We start from the raw sequence: 20,208 nt of genomic DNA, 5'->3' as shown, positions 1-20,208 counted from the left end.
CTGTTCTCCATTATGACAACCACATCTATATAGGGGCTTGAATCAGATCACCTTTAGAACTCCTTTCAAATCAAAGATTATGAATCAGTATGGGCTGATATATCAGTAGGTCCAAGAAGGGTTTGGATTGTATTCCTGATGCCGGGGGTCTGATGATAATTATAGCAATAATGAAAATAGCTAGCGTTTACAAGTTTGTAAAGTATTTTGTATATGTTATCTGACTTGATCCTCTCAACAACCTTGTGAAGTAAGGGATAATATTATTCCCATTTTACAGATGAGAAAACTGAGACTGAGGAAGGTTTAAATCATTTGCTCAGGATGTGTGTGAGGCAGGATTGGAATCTGGATCTTTCGAACCCCAAGTCCAATACCACCAACTGAGCCACATTGAAAAATCCCTTGGCACCACTTTCAGGGACAAAAAGGCTAGGCAGATCTCTGGCATTTCCCAGGAAAACTTTTCTTAAATTTGTCAGGGACCAAGGTCTCTATATCAGACATATCCTCCTTTTATCTTTGAGAGGGAAAAGGCCTAGCCTGGGAAAAAAAATGTTTTGAGTTTTGGGGGAGTCTAGCTTTTCTCTGGTCAGCAAGTTGTTTATGTCCTAACCATGGATCCTTTTCCCACCTGGTACCCCAGTCCTCTTGTCCTGCCACTTTTCTGAATCCTTTCTAGCTGGAATTTGAAAGCAAGGAATCTTCCAAACTAGTAACTTTCAGTTTCTAAATTGATTGACTCCTCTCTTTCTATGACCTCAGAGGAAGAAAAAACAATCAAACCTGTTTGAGCTGGACTCCTCTCTTCCCTGTAAAATGCCTGAGCTGCCCTGACCCTGGAACTCCTCTGAAGCATGGAGTAAACACAAACCCTGGGGTACTTACCAGAGGTGGTTACAGCCATGTACCAAGTTCAAGGAGCCGCCTTTCACAAAACCAACATAGAATCCTTCCTTCTGCCATGGCCTGAAAATCATGGCTGAGGTCCCGCAATGTCCATGGTTTGATCCCACCCTTTCCTTCCTCTGTTCTTCCTGTCTGATTTTGGAGGGGCCATTCTCAACTTCAATGTGTGTGTGTGTGGGGGGGGGGGAGTGGGAAATAAGCTGCCATAGTTTCGCAGGTAAAAAATTGCTGCCCCAGTTTGAGAGTTGGTTTTCTACCCTTCACCCTTCCATTATTGCTCCAAGTTCCCATTAAGTTACAAGCCCTCCCCTAAAATGCACCCAGCGATAGGGCCTAATGTTTTCAGCATTGACGGATGTATTTCTTCTATAAAGTACCTTTAAGTCTCAAGAAAGACATCCTAACACTAGATTAAAAGCTCCAGATGCCAAGTACAACTGAGTCTAGGGACCTTCCTTTGGAACTGCCATCTCCCTGAGTAAATGAACTGCCCCTGGCTTCTATACTGCTAACTTCCCTGATCCCTAATGGGTGAGACAAACAGGAACCTTGAATTTACTTTCCTCAGGGAAAAACATAATTCATCATACATCCTCTTGGCATACTACACTCTTGAACCAAGTGAGCCCTACAGAGGCTGCACAAGAAATAGGACCTAGTATATTACCGGATTGAAATGACCACATTGTCTTGCTCTTTCTGAAAAGCCCTCCATCTCTTACTTGCACTAAGATGAAGCTCTCCTCACTATACCACTGAAAATTGTTATTTCCAAGTTTCAAATCACCATCTTTCTCTTCTCCCTAATTTTTTTTTTTCCTGAGTAGGTAGTGGTTCATTAACATCTCTACTGGCACAGGATTCCCACAGTTAGCACTGGTGCAGTGGCTGCCTCTCCCACACTATTCTATACTATGTTTTGAACATTTCATGATCCTGCCCACTTCTGACAAAGGACCTCTATGACTGGTCACTGCCCTTCCCAGAATGCTTTCAGGAAACCTCTGGCCATGTTTCACATCACTCCCTTTTCTGTGGCCATCTCCTTAACTTCCTCATTCCCCAGCCCTCCCAAACCAGTTCTAGAACCAAGAGTCATAATGAAATCAACTCTGCCACTGTTTCTGGATGGGGTGTGTCAACCTATTCCCCTATGGCCCTACTCAATGTCCCTATTTCTTTCTGCAACAAAGTACCTTTCCCTGATCAGTACTGCTTTATATGTGTTTTCCACTCATCGGAATGTAAGATTCTCAAGGGCAAGGACTATATTTCTGTAATTGTTATCTCCAGTAATTTAAGCACTTAATAAATGCCACTTTCATTCAATTATGTTAGGACTAGAAATCAGCTAGTACTCCTTATTTATTTACAGATAGGGAAATTGAGTTTCTGAGAGGTTAAGTATTTTGACCAAGGTCACACTATTTACAGCAAAGCCAAGACCAGAACCCAATTTTCCTGTGCAATTTTCCCTATACTAATCTGCTTTGCTTATCAGCTCATTGCATATACCTGATCTCTGTCCCACTCCAAAGGTTAGATGGTATAGAAAAACATTTTTTAAAATACCAGCAGTTACCTATCTTTTACAAGAAGTTAAGGAATAACTATCCAAATATTTTTAAGGGGCAGAAGCCAATGCTATCATGGATGAAGGGAAGGAAGCATTATTAGATACTTTGGGCATCAGGGATTCCCATCTTTCAAAGGACAATGAACTAAAGCTTCATTGAACTGTCTATGTGCTGGAAGTTCTTGCAGAGCACTTGGCTAGCTGCAAGAATTGGAAGAAACATTATTTAGGGGACTATAATTAGTTTGAGACTTCAGTACAATTCTCCAAGCAATCATCTGTCCATAATGTATCACTGATGTGGTAGCACGTGACATTTAAAATACCACATGTGTGTGGTTGTTTCTGTTAGGATTGCCATCCATTCCAGTTTGAGGGAAACCATTCTGAATTTGAGATTCTTTTAGGGCTGCCACAAAAACAAACATGACCATGTTATTTTGAATACATTGATATGTTGCTTGGTACTCCAATCAACAAGCATTTATTGTCCACTTCTCTAGCTACTTCCTTGGTGTCTGCTTTGCCTAGAATATTAATGAGCTGAGAGCAAGATGTCTTCTACTCTACCATCTACTGCCTCAATATCCGTTCACAGTGTATATTTAATGGTGGCACAGTGAATAGAGTGCTGGGCCTGTAGTCAGGAAGACTCATCTTCCTAAGTTCAGATCTGGCCTCAGAAACTCACTAGCTGTGTGACCCTAGGCAAGTCATTTAACCCTGTTTGCCTCAGTTTTCTCTTTTGTAAAATGAACTGGTGAGGGAAACGGAAAACTATTCCAGTATCTTTTCCAAGAAAACCCAGTTGGGAGCACAAAGAATTGGACATGACTGAACAGCAACAACAACAAATCACTAATAATTTGGAATACCTCTGAAGAGAGTGACAGAGAGAGTGAGGGGGCATGAATCCGAGACATATGAGGGGATGGTGAAGGACTCAGTGATGTTCAGCCCAGAGACTCAGGAAGGACATAAAAGATATAAAAACAGCTAGGTGGTGCAGGGGATAGAGTACTGGACTTTGAAAGACCAAAGTTTGGCTCTTGGCTCAGATATTTACTAGCTCTATGACCCTGGGTAAGTCACTTAACCTCTCTCAGCCTGAGCTTCCCTATCTGTAAAATAGAGATGCCTTCCTTCCCCAGGACATTCATCACTTGGAAATCTCATTATGCTACAAGGTTGAATCTGCCTAGTACTCATATCTCATCAGTACCCTCTGCCTTTTGATTGGACCCTTTGATTGGAGGGGCCAGACCTTGAGGACCTCTGTTTAAAGAAGGGGCTCAGCATCATTTTTCTCCCCATTTCTCATCAGCCACACTGCTTTCGGACTCCTTTGGAATTCTCCATCATGGCCCCACAGAGCGTTCCTACTAGGGATACAAGGAAAAGCAAAGACAGTCCCTGTCCTCAAGGAGCTCACAGGTAAACACCAAGGTGTCCTCAGAGGAGAAGGTGATTTAAGAGGGGAAGTCAAGATCAATTGCAAGAATGGGAGAGGGGGGAAAAGGCCTGCACTGAGCTGAATCTTGAAGGAATGCTGCTTCATCCATGAAGCCAAAGTCCCTCTAATCAGGAGTGATCTTTGCCTATTCTGAACTTTCAAAATACTTTGTTTATGTCTCTTCTAAAATATTCTATTTTATGGAATAGTCACATGTCCATATGTCACTTCTCCCTTCACAGCTCTTTGAGGACAGGGGTAGCATCTTATTTATTTTTGTATGTGCCTAAAATACTGACTCTAACCTAGCAGGCACTAATTAAGGAGATTCACAAAATCAACAGGTATCCCACTCTAAGAAGCAACATTAGTATTTCTAAAACTGCCCAAACTTACTTTTTTTTTCCATTGAACCATATTTAAAATCAGTTGGGAGAACATTTCATTGAAATCCTGCAGGAATATCAATTCTCCACATTTTGAGTTTTATATTTCATGATTTCCTCCTAAGTGTTAGGTATTATTACTAGTAGGCTCTGAAATATTTTCTACCAAGAAAATGTTTCATAGTGACCATTTCTCTCTAAATAGGACACCCCATATGCATTTTCATTAACCAGTGTTTCTATGCTGTCTACATCCCATTAGCAATTTGGCAATTGAAACGACTTATCCTCTGTGACCAGATTTCTGGAACCAGCAGACCCAAGATTCTGGTGTTTTTGCTAATTCTAAAATTGTTTTTTTTTTCTGATTTATGGATAAAGGTGCCTAGGCCTACTGGATATACTTCTCAGATAACTGATAGCACAGAGAACAAAGGTGTTAGGCCTGCTGAGTCCAAGTCCTTTACATGAAAGGAATTCCAGATCACCAATCAAATAAATCAGGAGAGACAGGGATGAGTGTAGAACCCAAATATAAAGGTCAAGAAAAAGAAGGAAATCCCGCGCCCCAACCATTCCAGAGAAAAATAGAGACATGCATATGTATGTATACATACCACCAGCCTAAACAAAAGATGTGCAGGAAACTTACCTTGAGCCAGACCTTTTCATCCCTCTCTAGGTCTAGCCCAGGCTGCTTTCTCTGTCCTTCCCTAATGATACAGGGAAACCAACCAGCAAGAGAGCGGTCCTCTGGTGACTTGGGATGGTGGGATTTGCAAACCTGAAGAAGAAAAAAGAAATAAAAGATTTTCAACTAGAAGTAAATTATGTGAACCAGGGGACAAAGGAATATAAACAAATGAAATTAAATAAAATAAAATATTCAGTATCTTCTAAATCCTTCAGGCTGTCAGTTTGAAACCAAAGAAGCATTGAGCCTGTTAGCTTAAAAAATCAAAAACTCCCACCCAGCTGTAGAAAGGACCTCAGAAAGCATCAATTCCAGTTCCTACAACTGTCTGAAAAAAATTCTTCTCTAGCCTCCCCTTGAAGGTCTCCTAAGACAAGGACAGAAAGTTATTTTTCCCTCTGAAACTGCCCATACCACTTGGGGAGAACTCAAGGGTCAACAAGTTCTTTTTTTCTTCTTGCTCTGGAATCTTCATCTCTGCTACTTCCACCCACTGTTCCTAGTTCTCTCCCCTAGGAGCAGGCAGAGGATAAGTCTGATCCACTTTCCCCAAGGCAACCCTTCAAGTGCTGAAGACTTCTCTTATATCCAATTCTGTCTCCCCTCCTGCTCCTGTTTTTTGCTCTTTGGGTTCAGTTCAGTTGTTTTCCAGTCATGTCTCACTCTTCTTGACCCCATTTGAAGTTTTTTTGGCCAAGATACTAGAATGGTTTGTCATTTCCTTTTCCAGCTCATTTTGCAGATGAGAAAACTGAGGCAAACAGGGTTAAGTGACTTGCCCAGGGTCACATAGCTAGTAAGTGTCTGAGGCTGTATTTGAACTCAGGAAGAGGACTCTTCTTGACTCCAGTCCTGGCACTCTATCCACTGTGCCGCCTAGATGCCCTGTTCTGTGGGTTAGCCATTTCTACTTTCTTCAACTGATCTTTGTATACTATGGCTCTGAGTTCTGTCACCATCCTGGTTGTCTTTTGCCTGGAAATATATTTCACTCTGTCAATGTTTTTCATTTGCTTTGGTTGGTTTTATTTGTCTTTCCATAAAATGTGGCAACAAGAATTGAAAGTAATACGCTGCCCAATTTCTACCCTTCTGGATGGGTAGGAGGGTGGAGCACTGCTGCTGCTATGGCCCTCTCAGCAGGGGCCAGCCACTAGTGACAGCTTGCCTTCAGTGGGATGTTTAATTTCTCTTCCATCTCCATATCCTACTTAGGACAGAGTATAACCATTTATCCACTAAACCAGGCTGCAAATGGGCATGATGATAATAGCTCTGGTGCTTCTTCCCTAGGCTTATTAGGAGGCTCACGATATATAGAGCACTCTGTAAAGGGTGAAGCACTTTAGAAGTACCAGCTATCATTATAGTATTTTCTTTCGTGTTCTTTACCTACAATAAGTTTCATAGTGAGCATTTCCCCCTAGACATATATACCCATAAACCAAGGCAGTTAGCAGATAGAGCATAGGAACTGGAGTCAGGAAGACCTGAGTTCAAATCTAGCCTCCTACACTTACCAGCTGTGTGTCCCTGGGCAAGTAATTTTACTTCTGCCAGCTTCAACATCCTCATCTGTAAAATGGGAGATGGGAGAACAATACCACCTACCTCCCAGAGTTGCCATGAGAAGGAAAGGAAATAATATTTGGAAAGCATTATGTAAATGCTGGCTAATACTACTTACCAGTATTATTATTATTCCCAAGAGATAAACATGAGCTCTACATGGCTAAAATCAAATCTATCCTTTTATATTAAATGTTTCCTGGAGAAGGGGTAGTTCAGTAGAGAAATTAGAGAAAGGATTCATTCCCAGTCTGTTTTCCAGGCAGCATTATCACAGAAGCAACCACAGAATCTCATAGCTGGGGCATCAGAGGACATCTAGTCCAACTGGTTTTGACACAAATCACACACACACACACATACACACACACACACACACACACACACACACACACACACAATCTCCAACAAGTTGTCAAACAGCATCTGCTTAAAGACCTCTGCTGAAAAGGAGCTTCCTACCTCAAGGCATTCCATTTCCAGATGGCTCTAATTGTTAGGAAACATGGAGGCTAAATCTGTCCTTTGACACATCTACCCATTGCTTCTGGTTCTGGCCTCCAGGATGAAGCATGACAAATCTAATTCCTCTCCCATGCACTAGCCCTTCAAATCCATTAAATGCTCTGAACTCTGAAAGAGCTAAAGCAGAGGATGAAGTCAATACAGGACTGGTCTGGCAATTCTCTTTTAAATCCTTTGCCCCAATACTTTGTCTTAGCAACTGAGAGAGTAGTGATTTCAGCTTTCCAAAGAATGGAGTCCAATTCAAATACAACAGCTGCTTTGACAATTGATTCTTCTAATGCATGTCCTGGGCTAGGCACCGGAAGTAAATCTTCCTCTTTTTCTTAGGCAGGATGGACAAATCAGACAGAGCTGACCTTACAGAGAAGGTGTGTAATGATTTGAAAGGCCCAAACATGGCCTTCTGTCACCAATACTCATTTTATTACCCACACTATGTGTCAGAATACTCCAGAATTCACCATTAGAGAATCATTCATCTGGGCCTTATTATTTATTGATATTCAAGAGTTAAATGTAATATACAAATGAGCTAAGAGAAAGACAGTATCTTATCAATTAAGACTTTTTCAGGGATTATGGTAGTTAAGGGAAGAAGCTGATGCAGATGCAGAATAGGTATTCACAGGAATAAGTGGAATTAAGGCAGCCAGGAAAATGGAGATGGATACAATAGACTTCAACTAATTTACCATTTTGTTTACACACCACCCTGGTCATAGGACTTGACTTACCTTGGAAAGAGGTTCCCCAGTCACCAAGGAAACAGGGCACATCTTATCATCCTGATGAGATGTATAAGCCTGAGTGGCCCATTGATCCAAATGTCCTTTGGGAGTATAGAGGCCACAGTCTAGGATGCTGCTCATCTTCTCAAAAGGCTCACATATCCCATCTCCCTCATAGATGTAGCACAGGCTGGGCTCCCCTGTCAAGATATTTGGTATTGGAAGCAGAGAAGATCTGAGCACTTTCTAGGACAAACAGTTGGGAAATGGGTAACCAGTACCATAGAAAGTATCCACCTTGGTGTGATGCCAAAAATCACTTAAAAGGGATATACAAGACTAGCTTTACAAAGGCTAATCTAGATGGTACAGTGGATAGAGTGTCAGATCTAGAATCAGGAAGACCTGAGTTCAAATACTGTCTAGTGATGTGACTTAACCTCTGCCTCAGTTTTCTCAACTATAAAAATGGGTGTAATCCCACTTACCTCCCAGGGTCATTGCCAGAGTAATATTTGTAAAATACTTTACAAACCTTAAAGTGTCATATAAACGTTAGCTACTGTTAGAAGTCCTGGAGATGATTAATAAATTTCTGTTGAATTAAATTATTTCAATCCATTGATTCATATTAGATACCATACTTGCAATTTACATAGTGATGGTGCCAAGTAAGCCAAGTGGTTAAGCTTTCTTTGACTAGTTTGCTGAAAGATACAGATATGGAACCCATGTATCTACTCAAGCATGCATTTTCTATAAATATTTGCAGGTATACCCAAATTGACCCAACCAATATTAGTTTGCTGTCATAAATTCATTACAACCAAGGCCTACTCTGAAGTTGGACTCTAATGTCCTTTGGCCAACTCCTAGAGTGCAGGTTAACCTAGCCCTGTTGCCTAATCAGAGTCATTGTCTTTTTCTTGGGATTAGTAGAATCAAAGCACTTGGGAGAAACACCCAGAGTTATCAATAGAAGCTCCACTCAGAAAAAAACAAATAGGCATTAGATGGACTGCTTACCCAACTGCTTTTGGAACTCAAAGTAAAAACTGAAATGTTTTAAAACTCTTAGTGTAACTACTGTGAGTAAAGAGTGATTATCCCATTGAGATAACTTTTCCACCACACTCCTGAAAAAATGAGATTCAAGGAAACGTAACTCACAAACCCCACAAACCACCAATTGAATCAAGTATCAGAAATAAGTACTGATATTTAGACAAAATATATAACATACAATCTCAAATTTGATGCTCAGAACAATCCAGTGAGGTAGGTGCTATTATAAAACCCATTTTACAGAAGAGGAAATTAAGACTTAAAGAGGATAATTAATAATGATAATGATAGCCGGCGTTTCAATAGCACCTACTATGTGACAGGCACTATGCTAAGCACTTCACAAATGTCTCATTTTATCGTCACAACTCTGGTAGATAGAGTTTATTATTATCCCCATTTTACATTAGAGGAAACTAAGGCAAACAGAGGTATGAGGGACTCATCCAAGGTCACATAGGTAACTGGATTGACTCCAGGCCCACAGCTCTATCCACTTCACCATTTAGCTGCCTCTAAAAGGCATTGAAACTCTGAGAGAATTAATCTCTTGCCCAAGGGTCACACAGTATTTCCAAACCCAGATCTTCCTAAATCCAAATTTAGCACATCTCACTGCCTCAAGTACCCTCCCATCTCCTTCCATATTTTATACTAATGTTCAGTGTTTTTCCATTGCTGTTTTTAAGGGGATGCAGGTATATTATTTCCTCAGCTGAGGAAAACATACGCACATACACATACACACACACACACACACACACACACACACACACACACACACACACACACCCAGGCTTGTTTTCATTTTTTGATTTTTTTCAAAGATAAAGTATACTTGTTAATTACAAAGATTTTTTTTTCTTTTTTTCCTCTTTAAGGGAGGGGAGGAGCAGGTTGTTGGGAAAGAGAGTTGTGAAAAGATTATTTTAAAAAGGAAAAGAAAGGAGGATAAGGAACGTGTTTTTATACACACAAAGAAGAAACCAGAAGAAAGCCAGAAAGAAAAAAGGCAAGCAGGAAACTTAGAAAGTTATATGTTGAATTTATTCTATCCATAAAGGGGAAATAAAAACTAAAAATAAAAGCTTGTGCATGTAAAGTTCTCTTTCTCTGTTGAACTTGGTATATGGAAATGTTCCTTTTATTTGGTATTTAAGTTCATAATGAAAGAAAATAAAGACCTAAAAAATGATGAAGTATGGCAAAGTGGATAGAGTGCTGACCTAGAAGACCTGAGTTCAGATCCCATCTCTGACATACCCTGGTTGGGTGAGCCTGATTTCCTAGTTGTTGAGGTGTTAATGTTTACACTGAAAATTTAATTATCAGTAGGTAGGAGTTAGTTCCAGGACAGCCCTACAAAGGGGTTCTAACTCTGTGTTGGGGTACAGAGCCATTCAATGCCACCTTCCACATCCACAAGATGGGCAGATTGGGGGCTCCTTGGGGAGTAGGGAATCTTCTTAATGTCATTTTTGCAATAGATGGTGTGGGTACCCAGGTGGAAACTGGATCATAATCATTCCGAGTTGTCCAAGTGGGTAGAAAGGGAAAGACTGGAAGCTTGCATAGGAGTGGGAGAGAATGAAGTGGAGGAATGATGCTATGTAGGAGACAGGGTTTCTAACTGGTTCTCAAGGCAGGTGGGATTTAATCCATTACCCCACCCTCAGATTGGTTGATCATTCAGATCAAGCAATGGCCCTTCAGGAAGCTAAAGCCCCCATTTCGCAATGACTGCCTTAACCAGTGAAATCACAGGTCCAGTATAAACAAACCAAAACAAATTTCAAAAAAGAGCCAAACTCAATTCATGTTACGTATTAAAGGAGTATGACTGCTGTCAGACCCCTTGAACTTTTCAGTGCCCTGAGGCATAAATCTGATCACCTCAGGCTAGTTCCAGCTCTGTTATACTATACTTGGTATGTTGAGAAGGACAAAATGGGACTGTGTGCTGGGTTCTGTTTAACATATTAGACTTGACTGAGACCTACACTGTTTACAGTAACAAATAACTTTAAGAAGCTTCCCTGGAAGGGAATGTGCTTCCCTGAAAGGCTTTAAACAGTATTATTTAGTTACAGTTCTTTTTAGATTTGGGGCACTAACCAAATGAAAAGAGTAAAATGTAAAGCTTTACTCTTAGGTTCAAAAATCAAAACTCGGCTAAATGGCAAATATAAAAAGATCATGTAAAAAGACCTAATGGAAAGGATCATTTAGATGAACAGTGTGGTGTATGGCTGCCTTAGAAGTTAGAGAGATCCTAGGCTGAATGGATGGAAATCTAAAGCTCAGAACCAGGGAAATGATGCTTCCCCTCTCCTCGGACTTGGTCAGTACACTTGGTTTCACTTCTAGCAGACAGATTCAGAAGGGACATTGACAAATAATAGTCATCAATAATTGAGATTTATAACTCTCCTTAATGTTTACAAAGCATATTCTTCACAAGAAGTGAATGGTAGGGGGCACTTGAACATCTGAAGACAAGGTCAAGGTGAGGAGACTCAAAACCATTTCATCTGAAGAATAGCTGAAAGACCTGTGTTTACGGGATGGGGTGGAGGGAGAGGAAGGACTAGTTAGGTAGAAGATGAGAAGACTTAGAGGAAACACAATAGCTGTCTTCAAATACAAGAAGGACTATCAATTTGCACAGTGCCTGGTACGTACATAGCAAGCATCTTATAAATGTTAGTAATTATTATATTTAATAATAATAACAACAATTTTTATTTGAAACAGATTACACTTATTTTGTGTGGCTCCAGAGGACAGAATAAGGATAAAGCAGTGGAAGCAAAGGGAAGCACACATCTGTTCATTGTAAGAACTTTGGGAGTCAGAAAGACCTAAATGTAAATCCTGCCTCATGTACTTACTAAGCTGTATGACCTTGGGCAAGTCACTTACCCTCTGTTTGTTTCAGTTTCCTCATCTGCAAAATGAGAAGTAAAATGGCACCTACCACCCAGGGTTATCTTTGGGATAGAATAAGATATTTGTAAAGTTGTTTTTTGAGCAATCCTTAAAGTTCTTTATAACTCCTACTTATTATATTGATTATTGTTTTCTTCCTCTCACAAGTCTTGTTTATTCGCTGTCTACACTGTATCATGGATCTTTCCCCTCCTCTCCACTTACACTCTAGTTTAGTCCCTGATCGCCTCTCATCTAAACTACTGTAGTACTGCTCTAAATGGTCTCTTCTCCTTCATTCTCCTCTTTAAATCTTCTTCTACAGAGCAGCTAAATTGATATTGCTAAAGCAGAAGTCTGACTCCCTTGATCAAAAAGCTTCCTTCGGTGGATCTCTATTGTACCTAGGATAAAATACACAAATATGGTGCTAACCTATCTTTCTAGACTTACTTATCATTATAAACTGATTTATTTACTAATCCCTACACAGGCATTCTATTTACATGCCTTTGCATGCAGACTGTCCCCCCGGCCTGTAACTCAGACTCTGCAGGTCCAGCCAAGGCTTAGCTCACAGGATTGGATTTCAGGATCACGAATTTAGATCCGGAAGGGACCATAGAGGACACGTAATCCAACCATCTCATTTTACAGATGAGGAAATGAGGCTGAGAGAAATTAAGGGACTTGTAAGGACACATAGGTAACCTGAAGGTGGCAAGACTGAGATCAAAACCCAGGATCTCTGACTCTGAATCTAGACCTCCTTCTAGTGAGCCATTCTCATTGACATGATGTGCCATCTACTCCATGAGGTCTTTTCTCATTTATCCAGCTGTATCTCCCCTCGCCATATACTTGTATTCACTTGGTGCATTTGGCATTTGCTGATCTGTATACATACCGTTTTCCCTCAAATACGATGTAAACTTTATAAAGGCAGGGAATCTTTCATTTTTGTCTTCCTATTCCCAGTGCCTAGCTCAGTTCCTGGCACATAGTAGTCACACAATAAACGCTTGTAGAAATACATTGAATAGCCCAGGGACCTGCCTGTCAAGAATTCTGCAGAGGAGATTCCTGCACTAAATAGAAGGCTAGAATTACTATTGCTGTTGTTGTGTCAATTTAATCATGTCCAACTCCTCAAGGCCCCATTTGGGGTTTTGTTGGCAAAGATACTGGAGTAGTTTGCCATGTCCTTCTCCAGCTCACTTTACAGATGAGGAAACTGAGGCAAACAGTGACTTGCCCAGGATCATACAGCAACTAAGTATCTGAGGACAGATTTGAACTCAGGGAGATGAATCTTCCTGACTCAAGGCCCAGCACTCTATCCAGTGCAGCAGACTTACTACATGACCTCTAATTTCCTTTCTGGGGTTCCATATCTCTATGAGCAAAGAATCTTAGCTTTTAGAGTCAAGTGATCATATCATTCATATGTTCTGTACAACACACAGCATAGTGTCTAATGTCGATGAAGTAAATTAATAGTAAATTAAAATTGTATTTAACCTTCCTTTCTAGTTTTTAGTTTTTGTCATACTCAAATAAAATAATGTTGCCATAAACAACATGGATGAACAATTGTGCTCCTCCTCGATGAATGGCTAATAGTAACAAGAATGTAAAAAAAAGATCGGTTTTCACTGACAAGAGGAAACAGATCCAAAAAGAGCCCCAAGGAAAACGTCCTAGACTCACCAACACAGTTGAAGCCTTTTTCCTTCTCACATTTTCTAGAGCAGCCATCTCCATCAAGCAAATCTCCATCGTCACATTCTTCTCCCAGACTCCTAAGAGAAAAGGAGTGAGAAAGGGTGAGTTTCCCTTTGTCTTCATGACGAAGCAAGTTAAAATATGTTACTTGGCCTGTTATGGTAACTCTACCCGGTTCCATAACTTAAAATTATTATCTCGTATCTTAAAATAGTTTGTAAAAATCAACAAAACTTTTATAAACTTTTCAAATATATGATGTATTTAAACAAGCTAAGGAAAAATCAGGAGACCATGGTTGCAGGTTTGTTCATGCTGCTAAGTTCTATGACTCTGAACAAGCTCTAATAATTAGGAAGTCTTTGTTGACATCAAAGCTAAATTTTCTTCTTTGCCATTTCTACCCAGTGCTTGTAGTTGTTCCCTCATGGGCCAGAAAGAATGAGTCTAATCATTCCTCCATGTAACAGCCCTTCAAACGTTTTAAGATACTATCATGTTCTCCCCTTAGTATTTTCTCCCTCAGGTTAAATATCTACAAATGAACCTCACATGACATGGAGCCAAGGCCCTTCATCATCCTGGTTGTCTTTCTCAGGATGTTCTCCAATACTCTTCTAAACTATGATCTCAGAACTGACGACGACACTCTTGATGAGGTCTGACAAGAGCAGAGTATCTATTGAAAGAATTGGGAACTAAAAAGGTGATTCTCAAGTGAGGCAGAGCTAAACAAACTATGGTATATGAATTATATTGGATACTATTTCACTGTAAGGAATGATGAAAGGAACAGTTTTAGATAAACTTGGGGCGACTTGTATGAGCTGATGTAAAGTAAAGTGAGCAGAGCCATTTATACAATTACAACATTGCAGACAAATGTCCAGGGATGGAGAGATTTATTCGATGATATTGAATTGTCAAGTATGGGAAGAGGGGAAAATAAGGTATAAAGGAGACTGGAAGGGTGTGTGGTGGAAGGAGGGTAGTTATAAAGGGCTTTGAAAGTCAGAGTACTTTCTATTTGATCCTGAAGGTGATAGGGAGCTAATGAAGTTGATTGAGTACGGAGGTGACATAATAGGTAACTGCTCTAGAAAGATGACTTTCATAGCCAAACAGAATATGGATTGCAACAAGGAGAGACTTGTGGCATTTCTGACTTAAATAACCATAGTTCACTGTTTATTTGGCTCCTGAGATTTCCCAATATTTTGTTGAACTTAATAATGCTTTAGAGGATACCAGATGTGGTACTATAATCTATTGATAGTCTGATCATGATATTAACAGAAGATAAATGCAGAGAGAATTCAAAAAAGTCCTGCCTCTTTTAATTTAACTGGAATCCAAGGAGGAATTTTCTTAAAAAGTGACATTGAAATGTCACCTGATTAGGTGACCACATCAATACTCTTGATGTTCCTCCCACATGTCATAAGGAATATTTGGGCCATGATGGGCCACCTATTAAAACAAAGCTAAAACTTCAAGCTTCTCTAAGGCTATTCCATTTCTGCAGTATTTTTTTGCCGCAAATGGCAAACTCTGACTGATTTTTCATTATCTATTGAAAATGTCATTCCAGAGTATTAGATGTTTTCCAGAAAGTCATGTTACTCCCTGACTGTTCAGTCTGTACGAGTGCATTACCATGCTACAAGAGCCACAAGGCTCTTGACGCTTCACTACATAAAGCTGGGAGCACAAAATGCTTGATGATCCTGAGTTGCTGAGCACTTTCTAGACAATAACAATGTTCTGCATAGAAGAAATAGATATCCAATTTGACAAAGATACTGTTAATCCCTTGCCAAGATGTTCCACAACTTTATGAACTGCTCTGATCACAAGTCTTTTGTAGTACTCCCTTCCGAGGCTTTAATTATTTCACCATTTTTGCAAGACCCTTATATTAAGTCTTTATGATACTCTTTTGGTCTTGCAAGTCTGAAAGGGAAATATTGAGCCCTCTGCCACCATAGAGCCCAGAGGTTGAGCTAATTCCACTGGGACATTTTATGGTAGAAGACATCTTTATGACGTTAGGCAATATCCTAGATAGGAGAGGAACAGCACTCATAATTCCACCCTGGGTCCTTGATTATGAGTTTTCACCTCTCTGATAAGTCCAACTCCCAGAATGTCTGAGGATTGATCTGTAATAACCTCTGTAATAACCATCACCACACCTTGGCCTCTAGTGATAATCCCATTTCCCTATTTCTCTGGGCCTGAGTATGGAAAAAAGAAATCCTTACCCTTTCAATTTAGCAAAGATAAGTTTGACATTTCAAAAGGAGCTTTATTAGGTAACTATGGGAGAATTAAAACAAAACAAAATACAATAACATAGAAGGGAGAAGTTTACAAGAACAAATATTTCTATTTCTAAGGCAATGTGATGGTACACTCTCTTCCCCTGGGTTTCTCCCTGGCTATTAGGTAACTCAGCTAGTTAGTGGCAGAGCCAACGCTGGAACCTAGTTCAATGGTCTTTCTAATATACTACACTGCCAACATGTTGGTTCTCAGGTCATGTTTAAGTAGAAGTTCCAATTCATCTCTTTCTCTCCCACTTAGGTGCTTCTTTGAGTCACTGACCGGTAACCACTTATTCCAAGAATGTGGAGTTACCACAAAGTGAGAAACTCAGATCAACTGCCAAAATCTAGAGGGAGGTGGCCTATGACTCCCATTGAAGATTCTTATTTAAGCTCTGGATTCTGGGAATCTATGATTAACTAAAATTTCTTATGCTACCCCAACTTCACACAATATGTCAAAACCCAAAATTTGGGCTGGAAGTCCTTCCCAATGCAACCATCTTTGCTCATAAGTTCCTACTGGAAAGAGTACTCACTCTGTCACCTGCCCATCCCCACAGTAGGGGGTACCATGGATATGGATCAGAGGAGGAGAGGCTTCTCCCAGTTCTGTGCCAGCTGCAGCTTGAATTTGGTATTGATATACTTGACCAGGAGTAACTTCCCTGTCAAAACCAAAGGGGAAACAGTGAAGGAGTCTATAGGATAGTACAAAGAGACATGCTCTTCCCTTCTAGTTTCTCAGCCTGCACACCCCTGCTAGAGTTACCTTCATTAAACATGGGACTGATAACAGCCTCGAATTTTCAATGGCTTCCTATTACCTATTGAATAAATCACTAATACTTCAGCCTAATATAGTCATAGTAATCAGGCCTGACCTACTATTCCTCTTAACACACACTTTATTCCAACCAAATTAGATTAGAGCATCATTTCCCAAATATGCATTCCAACCCCCACTCCTGCCCCCTTCATGCCTTTGGTCACAGTGTTCTGTCTAATTGGAAAAACCTTCTCTGCCCCCATGTCTGTCTGTCCAAATCCTATCCATCCTTTAAAGCTAAAATCAAATCCAACCCTCTCCATGAAGGTTTTCCTGATACTGTCCCCCCTCTACCCACCACCTGCCGGTCCCTAGAGATAATTGATCTTTCCCTGAAATTAATCAACAAACATAAAGGCCTTCCTCTACATTAGATACAAAGCTAAGTGCTGGAGAAACAAATACAAAGAATGAACCTGTCTTTACTCTCAAGGTCTCCCATGACCCTTATAGAAACTTTGTGCCTTTTTTGTGGTACTTCTCATGTTTATTCACTACAACAAATATTATGGTTATTTGTGTACACGTCTTGTGTTCTCTACTAGAATCAAGCTCTTTAGGACTATGGACTGCATCATATATATTTACATTCTTCTCTGCCTGCTCCCTTCCAGATTACCCCACATATACATGGTAGGTACAAAGTCAGGGTTAAATGAGCCAATGAATTGAAAGCACTCTTGTCCTTTGCAAGTGTTTTAGTATAGAAAAAGATTAAGAAGGCACGTAAGTACATCATAGTAATAGCTAGTATGTACATAGTACTCAAGATAAAAAGATGATCCTAACAACCATGAGAGTATTATTACCCCCATTTTACAGACGAGGAAGCTGAGGCTGAGGAAGATTGAGTGACTTGGCAGGATCGTAGAGCTAATAGACATCCAATGCCAGATTTAAACTTAGTTCTTCTACATTCCAGTCTCAGTGGTCTATCTACTGTACCACCTATCTGTAATATGAAAAGGAACTGATTGGGGGGGGTGAAGATCTTAGAATCAACCAGGATGATGGCAGTTATGGAATTTAAGATTGACTTTGTTCTTTGAGTTTCCTCTTTGTACTTCTTTGAAAGGGTCAAATAACCAACTTTCTTTCATTTCCAAATCAAGTAAAGTCAACAGGCATTTACTATTCACTTACTATGTGCCAAGTGCTTTGCTAAGCTTTGGGGATAGAAAGAAAGTCAAAAACAGTCCCCACTATCAAGGAACCCACATTCTAGCAGGGAAAACAACATGTAAACCACTATGTACATACAAGATAGTATTACTGTACAGGAAAATTGGAGATAACTTAGAGGAAAGATCTAAGGATCTTAAGGAAAAGTTTCTTGCAGAAGTGGGGTGGGGTGGGCGGGTGAGTAGCTAGGATTTGAAGGAAGCCAGGGAAGCCAGGAGGTGGAAAGAAAGAGGGAGAGAATTCCAGGCACATGGGGAAGGGACAGTGAGTGAAAATGACTGTAGTAGGGAGATGGAAAGTCCTTTGTGGGGATCAGCAATGACAGTGTTGCTAGATGGCAGACTATACGGAGGGCCGTGAAAGGTATAAGAGGAATGGAAAGATGAGAAGGGCCCAGATGATAAAGGGCTTTGAAAGCTAAACGAAGGATTTTGCATTTGAGCCCAGAGGTAATAGAGGGCCGTTGGAGTTTATTGAGCAGAAGGTGTGTATTCAACCTTCAATTTAGGAAGATCTCCTAGAAGATAGATTAGAGCTGGGAGATATTTGAGGCAACAAGGCTGTACTAGTCCAGATGACTTTTTCCCAAGAAAAGTCTGACAAAGACAAGGCAGCTTCCTTATAGGATGGTACCAGGTGTGTTCAGGATTATTAGCTTGCCCTACTCTCCCATTCTCCTATATTCTAGAAGTAGTCTATGTTCTAGAAGATGTTCTATGATGTCTAATGTTCTTCATCTAGAAAATTATTCTTCATCCTTTGTTAATACATCAGTACTTGAGAATGAACAAATTAAACCTTATCATAACCTTATTATTATAAACCTCATTCACCACACTTTGTATCTCTCACAACTTTAATAGTTTATGTTATATGCCCTATATCATAGTCATTTCTGTATGTTTCCTATAAGACTACAGATTCCAAAAGGGAAGGCCAGAGTTTTATTCAACTTTGAATCTTCCTCAGCTTCAGCGGATAACCGTACATAGAAGCTCCTTTCATTTATAGTTATTGAAATGTTTTGTTTTGTTTTTAACATTATTAACTCTTCAAACCCCAGGATGAATGAGCATATCCCAACCATTCCTCAGGTAGATTTTGATAGCCAGAAGAAATTCTCATTGCATTAGGTAGTTGACAAGTTTGTGGTAAATGAGTTATGGGAAGGGGAGTCTGGTGACTCCTTAAACAAATTGTGCTGACTAGACAGTCTGTGCAATTGTCATCTACCTAACTTTTCCCTGTCCATGATATTTCATCTCCAACCTCCATGCCTTTGTGAAGGCTGTGTGACTGAAATGCACTTTATTCTCATCTCTGCTTCTTCAAAACCTTGGCTTTCTTCAAGCTTCCTTCAGTTCAGGTATCAGTACCTAGACAAAACCTTTCTTGATCTCCCTTGTTAAGCGCTCTTCTCCACTGCCAAGTGAGATTGTTTTGTATTTACTTTATGGTTATTTTTTATGTATTTTTTGGAGTAAATGCTATTCCCCTACCTCAAAGGATTGTTGTGAGGATCAAATGAGATTCTATAAAACACTCTTTGCATATCTTAAAGTATTTAAGTATTACTATTGTTATCATTATCATTATTATGTCCATGACATTCACTCTACAACAGCTTCACACAGGGATAAAAAAGTCAAGTGGATCCTTGATCTCATTCTCACCTATAAATGTTCCATCCACCCACTTTCTCAAATCTTACATCCGTGGTGTTGAATGCAAATGGAGAATGTCACACAATCATGTTAGCCCAGTCCTCTACAAGCCACATTCCTGAACAACAATCCTTTTACTATTTTCCCTAACTGGATCTATATTCTACTCTACTAAACATCTGTTCCAGATTTTCTCCCTTCTCCTCAAACTACCTTTACAACTCTCCTCTTTTTTTCCCTTATAGAAGAATTCACCAAGTATCATGTCAAAAAAAAATTGAGGTTATCCATCACAAATTCCATTTTCTCCCCCACTTTATACTTCAAGCCACCTCAAAATCATGACACATCGCTGTCTTTCCTTACTACAGTCTGGGAGAGGTTGGTAGTCCTTATTCCCAACAACACCAACCCTTTCTACATGTGTCTTTCATCTCATCCCCTTCCATCTTCCCTGGAAGCCTATCCCTGAGAACTATTTTTTGGTCTTACCGTTTCCCCCCTATTTTAAATTTATCCTTAGACTCATTCCCTACTGCTTACAAATATGCCCAAATCTCTTGCATCATGGAAAACAAACCAAAAACCTTCATTTAATCCTACTATCTCCTCAAACTACTAGCCTAAATTTCTTTTCCATTTCAT

The 20,208-nt window shown here is 39.9% G+C and overlaps 1 protein-coding gene across 1 annotated transcript in view; it reads right to left on the bottom strand.

The window, feature by feature from the left end:
* Positions 1–20,208, bottom strand: part of PAPPA2 (pappalysin 2) — a 393,032-nt gene that overhangs the window by 210,943 nt on the left and 161,881 nt on the right. The window contains exons 8-11 of the mRNA XM_036756565.1: positions 16,428–16,556; positions 13,547–13,638; positions 7,850–8,043; positions 4,977–5,108 (exon numbers count right to left, since the gene is read on the bottom strand). Of these exons, the coding sequence (XP_036612460.1) occupies positions 4,977–5,108; positions 7,850–8,043; positions 13,547–13,638; positions 16,428–16,556 (547 nt within the window). The remainder of the gene's footprint in view (positions 1–4,976; positions 5,109–7,849; positions 8,044–13,546; positions 13,639–16,427; positions 16,557–20,208) is intronic.

The sequence above is a fragment of the Trichosurus vulpecula genome, chromosome 4 (genome assembly GCF_011100635.1).
Source record: "Trichosurus vulpecula isolate mTriVul1 chromosome 4, mTriVul1.pri, whole genome shotgun sequence".
NCBI classification, from domain to species: Eukaryota; Metazoa; Chordata; class Mammalia; order Diprotodontia; family Phalangeridae; genus Trichosurus; species Trichosurus vulpecula.
This window is presented reverse-complemented; position numbering and strand designations above follow the sequence as displayed.